This window comes from Chelonia mydas, chromosome 8 (genome assembly GCF_015237465.2).
Source record: "Chelonia mydas isolate rCheMyd1 chromosome 8, rCheMyd1.pri.v2, whole genome shotgun sequence".
Classification (NCBI taxonomy): Eukaryota; Metazoa; Chordata; order Testudines; family Cheloniidae; genus Chelonia; species Chelonia mydas.
Window position 1 is genome coordinate 88975408 of NC_057854.1, and position 6316 is coordinate 88981723.

Genomic DNA, 6316 nt, shown 5'->3' on the forward strand with positions numbered 1-6316 from the left:
TTTAAGAACAACTCCTGGAAAGGTTACTTGAATTAAAGGGAAAGTTAGGTATTTACAGAAAAAGGTTAGTTAGTTTCAATCATTTAAAAAATCTTCTCATCGATACATTATACACCTAAATTGTCACCCGATCAGACTCTCTCTATAGTATATAATTATCAAATAATACAAGGAACAGCATTTTAAAAATTTATTTACAAAGTTGTGTACAACACGAAGGAATAACATTTAGAATACATATATTCATTCATATATAAACAGACTTCTATAATAGAATGACTGGTTTTTTTCTCCTTTTCCCCCCCAACATTTCTTTCTTTGTTTGTTTAATAGTTAAAATTTTCCCCGCTTTTTTAATACATTTTTTATTCTTTCCGATAAAACTGTTTGGAGAGTAAGAACCTTCAAAAAAAGTGAAAGTTCAAAGCTCCTAATCCCTACTGTTATTTGCCTTTTTAAAAAAATAAAAACCCCAAAAGTAAAGTCAATAATTTTTAATACAAATATGTACAAATGTTGGTTGGATTCCCTTTTTTTTTACCTGTACAGAAAGCATTCCTTGTGTGCTTGTGTGTGGGTTTGGCTTTTTTTTTTAATATAGGGGGATTGGGGGTTTTTTTTGCGTGTACAGTTTGGATCCTACCATTTTTGTGCAGGTTTTTAGTTTGATTTTGTTAGAGTCCAGGGGTTTTGTCTGTGATTGATAGGAAGAGAGGTTGGGTGTTTCCCCCCCTCGAGTCTCTTATTTATAGATAGATGGATATAAAATAATAATAATAATAATAATAAAAAAGCAAAGAATCAGCACTGAGCCCGGGGTAGTTCTTAATTACTGGGCTGGCCATTTTGCCTGCACGGCTGCCGCGGATGCTGCGGGCTGCAGGAACTGTCCCGAGATAATGTTTGTAGGCACGCTCAGGATGGGGGCGATGGCTGCTGTGGTCCGGGTGAGGGACAGCGGCTGGTGGGCCATGAGGGCGGACTGGACGGTGACCGGGGGCCGGAGGAAAGTCTGGGCGCTGCTCCCTGAGCTGGTGGCCGACACCCCGATGATGTTCTCGATGCTGAACGAGGGCCGGCTGCTGGGCTCCGACTTGATGAGGGAGCCGGCGGCGCTCAGGCTGTTGAGCTGCAGCTGGAGGCTGGGGCTGAGCTGGGAGTTGAAGGCTTTGCGGCTCAGCTCGCTGGAAGGCAGCAGCGGCACGGCCGGGGGCAGCATGGGCCCCACGGGCGGGATGTAGGGGTACTGCAGGGCGGCGGCGGCCGGGTGCGGGTAGGCGCCGGGGTGCAGCCCGTAGGGCCGGCCGTAGGGGCTGGCCAGGCTGTAGGCGCCGAAGCTCTGCATCATGAGCGCCGTCTGCTCGCGCAGGTGCTCCTGCTGGTGGCGCTTGAAGCGCTTCCTGCGGCGGAGGAAGCTGCCGTTGTCGAACATGTCCTCGGACTGGGGGTCCAGCGTCCAGTAGTTGCCCTTGCCCGGGTTGCCCGGCTCGCGGGGGATCTTGACGAAGCAGTCGTTGAGCGAGAGGTTGTGGCGGATGCTGTTCTGCCAGGCCGGGAACTTCTCCCGGTAGTAGGGGAAGCGGTTGCTGATGAACTCGCAGATGCCGCTCAGCGTCAGCTTCTTCTGCGGGCTCTGCAGGATGGCCATGGTGATGAGCGCGATGTAGGAGTAGGGCGGCTTCACCAGGCTGTTCTTGGGCTTGCTCTGCCCCGGCAGGGCCCCGCTGCCGCCGCCGCCGCCGCCGCCGCCCTCCTCCCCGCCGCCTGCCCCCTTGGCCCCGTCCGCCGCCCCGCTAGGGGTGGCCTCCGCCGGGCTGCCGCTGCGCTCCGCTCCTGCCCCCGCCTCCCTGGGGAGCAGCAGCTCCTCCGCCTCCTCCAGGTGCAGCCCGGCCGGGCTGCCGGCCTCGCCGTCGCTGTCCTTCTCCAGCCCTTCGTCCCCTTCTCCCACCACGTCGATATCCACATCTTCGGCCGTCAGGACGGTCTGGCCGGACATGTCGCTGGTGCTGCTGCTGCCTGACAGGGTCATCACCGCTCAGGGGAAGGGGGGCACAGGGGAAAGGGAGGGGGCTGGGGGGGGGGGAGAGAAAAAGTGAGACGGGAGGGGAGGGGAAAGGGGGGAGAAAGAGGTGAGCTGGGCTTGGTGGCTTCTCCAGCTGGCACCTGGGCTCAAACCCCCCCTCCCCTCCCCAGCTGCTGGGCTTCTTGGTGGCTTCCCCCAACAGGTACCTGGGATCACACCAAAGTCCCCAGACTGCGGGGCTCGATGCCTTCTCCACCAGGCATCTGGGATCAGATCAAACTCCTCTTGGAGCTGCTGAGCTTCTTGGGAGCTTCTCCAGCAGGGCAGCCGGCATCAGGTCAGACTCCTCCGCCGATTCCTTTCTGCTGAGCGTGGCGGTTTCCCCAGCAGGTCAAACTCCTTTACTGGTTCCTATAAGCAGGTATTTGGGATCAAACGTCTCTGCCGGTTCCTGCTTCCCCCAGCAGACATATGGGATCAGATCAAACGCCTCTAGCAGCTGGGCTGGTGGCTTCCCCAGCAAGCAACTGGGATCCGATCAAAACTCCTCTACTGCTCATCTGAGCTGCTGCTGCAGGTTAGATCTCTTTAAACTCAGCCTTTCCACCTCTTCTCTTAAAGGGTGCCTTGCTTCAGTCCTCTCATTAGTTTCCCCCCACCACCACACACACTTCCTCTCTCTTGTTTCTCTTTCCCCTTTTTGGAGGGAGGGGGAAAGGTATTTCTAGACGCGGAGAGAGAGGGAGGGGGGAAATCAGGGTGTTATAAGAACTCACTTGCCACTTTGAAAGTCCTTTTTTAAAGACTGGCTGATAGATTACTTTCCAGTTAAAGATATACTAGGAGGCGTGGCCACGTGACCGCCTGACGTCAGGCGCCCCACTGTTAAGCCATGCAAAACTCAAGTTGTTTCATGGAATTGTCAACAAAGAGACAACAGTGGCTCTACTTATCTCGATCATATACAAGCATCATTTCAGCCCACAGCCTCCCTTCACGCTAGCTAGGGACTCCAAAATAGGACTATATCAGTGTGAAACCATTAGTCTGCCTTTATCTAAGATTACAGGTTAGAAGCATTTCATTTTTATTACATGATGGCTGGAGCTTTTTTCAACAATGGTAATGCTGGAATTCTATGAACAGGCAAAAGAGCGAGAGAACAACCATTCTGATTTTAACATTAAAAACAAAAAAGTGAGTGCTGTTTTTTATTTAAATGCAAACGCCCTGCGAAATGCCAAAGGTCAGGAGCAGAGCCTGAACTGTGTAGGTATTGCCAATATGGTTTATGAGCACCATCGCCTCCGACCAAATATACACTAAACGGCTGCATCATCATATTAATGCTTAACAACAACAACAACTTTTGGCTCTGAAATCACTTTCCGGTAGGTTTTTTTCCCCCCCCCAACAGCAGCATCAGCTGGAAACCGAAGATCAGAAAATGGCTATTGATTAATCTATTAGATTAGTTGCAGAGAGAAATAAAAAAGACGTAAAATAACAAAGGGAAACTATAAATAAAGAAGCCTTTAGGTTCCTTTTTTTTTTTTTGGCAGAGGTGTTAACGACATAATCATTGCCAGCGTTAGCATATGAAAAAGTAGGAAATGAGGGAGTGTGTGAATGTGAAGACTCTATTCACCAGAGTGCAAGGTAAGCCTTGTCCCAAGGAAAGGGGGCTCCAAAGAGGGGGAGGCAGGGTTACAAATTCTATTCCTTTTGTGCCAAGGGGATCTGTTTAAACTGAGAACAATAACACCTGGGTAGGTCGGAAACGGTTTGCTCAGTGGTTTTCTTTTCTTTACTTCTTTTTTTTTTTTAAATCCCTGTGTATTGTTTGAACGATCGCATGTGTTTTGGATTTCAAAAATATATTTAAGTAGAAAACTGCAAAAGGATAAAACAATTTCCGATGAGCAATTATTGTTCGAAAGGGCACATAAACTCTTCCCTCCGCCCCCTTCCCCCTTTAAAATAAATCAGAGAGATCGGTAATGTCTGTATTAACATATTGGTCTCTCATTAAAATCCCTCCCTGCCTAAAAAGAACATATAACCGTCCACATAGGGAAATCAATAATCCTCCCTACCTTTCTATTAACAATTGGGGGAAACCATGTCAATTGCTTTCCGATGCCTGAAAGGTTTATTCGGTTCAAACAAAAATGTAAGGTTCACTTTACAGTGCTAAGAGCAGGTGAATATCACAACTACAGAGCAGCGCTCGCCTTAGTGGGATAAAAATATTGATGAGTGAAGATCTGATGGAATATTTTACAGAAGACGTTGGGCAACAGATAGATTGATTTATCCCCTACCCAGTGGGGAGAAGATCTTAATCAAACTTGCTTCAATATATACTGTAGGTATACGGTACAGTATTGCTATTTAAATGATCCGCGCTGGCCACTTGGAGTTAACACTTGCGCTAACTCTGTTGTTTTTATATCTGTTTTGGGGAGGTAGGTCGAGATAATGTGAGCATTCATTTTCAGGAGAGATCTTCATCCAAATAAATCTGATGGCTGGGTCTGACCTAGCAAAAGTTTAACGAATGGGTATTTTTTTTAAAAAAAGTGACAACACTTAAAATGCAAAGATAAAAATCCTCTTCTAAAATTACCATTATAAATGTGTCAAACCAAAAAAGTCGAACTCTCAAATATTTTTTTTAAGTTTTGAGAGAGAGAGACAGAGAGAGACAGAGAGAGGAAAAATATCTTTCCTTTTCTGTGCTGAAATGAGGTTGTGATTGTTTTAGCTTTAGACTGACTCTCTCTATGCATTATTTAAAAACAAACCAACAAAAAACCCCTCGCACGCAGCCAAGGAAGATTTTAGACAAGAAAGCAAGCCCCCACCATTCCACTATCCCAGCTCGCTCTCTGCACAGAAGCGCCGCTCGGTGCTTTGAAAGCCAATGTTTTTCTCGATGATTTTTGTGTGTGTGTATCTGTGCTTTATTGATTGCCGTCTTGTGTCTTCTTTGCGCTTTCTCCAAATGATCCTAATTTATATTTTGCCATCTGGACAGCAAAGCTCTTCCTCTGATGCTTTAAAAACCTGCTGGAGCTATGGCGAGGCTTCTCGCAGGGAGCTGAATTTGTCCTACCATTAACACACAGAGACACAAACAGGATTCTCTGTGCGCGTGTATGTATATACCACTATCACTCTCTGAAATCTCCCGGGGTGGTGGTGGGGGAGATCAACTCCGAAAACCCACCGTTTCATTTGTTGAGCTTTTCTTCGACACAATAAAAGTCAAATTAATTGATTCATACCATTAATTACGGTGCTTAGCGTGAAAAGAAACGTCTCCCCTCGATTAGAGCTCTATTGTGCTAATCTCTTGTTCAATCAGTGTTACCATCTGATAGGGGGCCCATCTCTTTTACAGAAACTTTTCGACTCGAAATGGAGATCTTAGACTCGATGCTCACAATTTTCTCCCCTGAGCTTTCATATCCTGCACTTCTCTGTTCCCCTTTTTTAAAAATCGATTTAGATCTGGGGGCAAAGGGAGTGATTTGCAATTTTGACATGCTTTGGGTCAATGCTGGACCACTGCAAGTCCAGCTCTTAACTCTGCCACGGACGCTTGTGTTTATGGGTCTCTTTCTATCTTGCCCGGCATTATGGAAAACACTGTTATTATATGAGAAGGGGGGAGGAGGGGGAGGTAAAATTTGTGTTGCAAGAATTCCCTGCAGGACTGAACGATTAAGAAGTGCAGAACTGGTAGAAGTGGCAAAGCTATAAGAAAGTGTTTAGGAACCTGTGCCCCTGTCCATCTGACAATATTTGGGCGTTAAGTAAATCCTTTTTTAAGACTAATTGCAGTTTGTTATTAAAGCCATAAGTCTTCCATCATTAGGCCGGAGTTTAGTCAGGATTGGGGGTAGAGGGAGGAAGAAACCTTTTATAATAATAAGCAAACTTTTCCAGAATGAATCTGGTAGAGGGAGATGGCACGCAGCCACCTAATCTACTAAAATTTAAAGGATTAACATGGACTAAAACCCAGAGATGTACACAGCAAAGCACTAAAATGATTAGGGTAGCGTGCGCGCAAGGGATTGGAAAAAATACAAAGAGATTTAGCAACAGGAGAAAAGAAAACTGCATAGTCCAGATCGATATGGAGTCAAATAGAGACACATCTAGCATCCAGGAAAGCGAAGATTGAACAATTTATGATAGAGTGGGGGAAATTAATTACAACTCAATTTGGTTCTAATAAGGCAAAGCAAATTCCCGGGTGAGACGCGAGTTAAAAATAAAATC

The 6316-nt window shown here is 46.6% G+C and overlaps 1 protein-coding gene across 1 annotated transcript; it reads right to left on the minus strand.

Annotated features, from left to right (window-relative positions):
* Nucleotides 1-239: 239 nt before the first annotated feature.
* On the minus strand, nt 240-2811 carry FOXD3 (forkhead box D3). The gene is made up of 2 exons (XM_037906979.2): nt 2230-2811; nt 240-2070 (listed from the first exon to the last, which is right to left on the minus strand). The coding sequence occupies exon 2, from the start codon at nt 2027-2029 to the stop codon at nt 830-832; it is 1200 nt and encodes a 399-aa protein (XP_037762907.1). The 5' UTR covers nt 2030-2070; nt 2230-2811; the 3' UTR covers nt 240-829.
* Between the last annotated feature and the right edge of the window lie 3505 nt (nt 2812-6316).

Bases quoted from the DNA above. Each gene is read 5' to 3' on its own strand.
- FOXD3 (XM_037906979.2), bottom strand. From the start codon at position 2,029: ATGACCCTGTCAGGCAGCAGCAGCACCAGCGACATGTCCGGCCAGACC.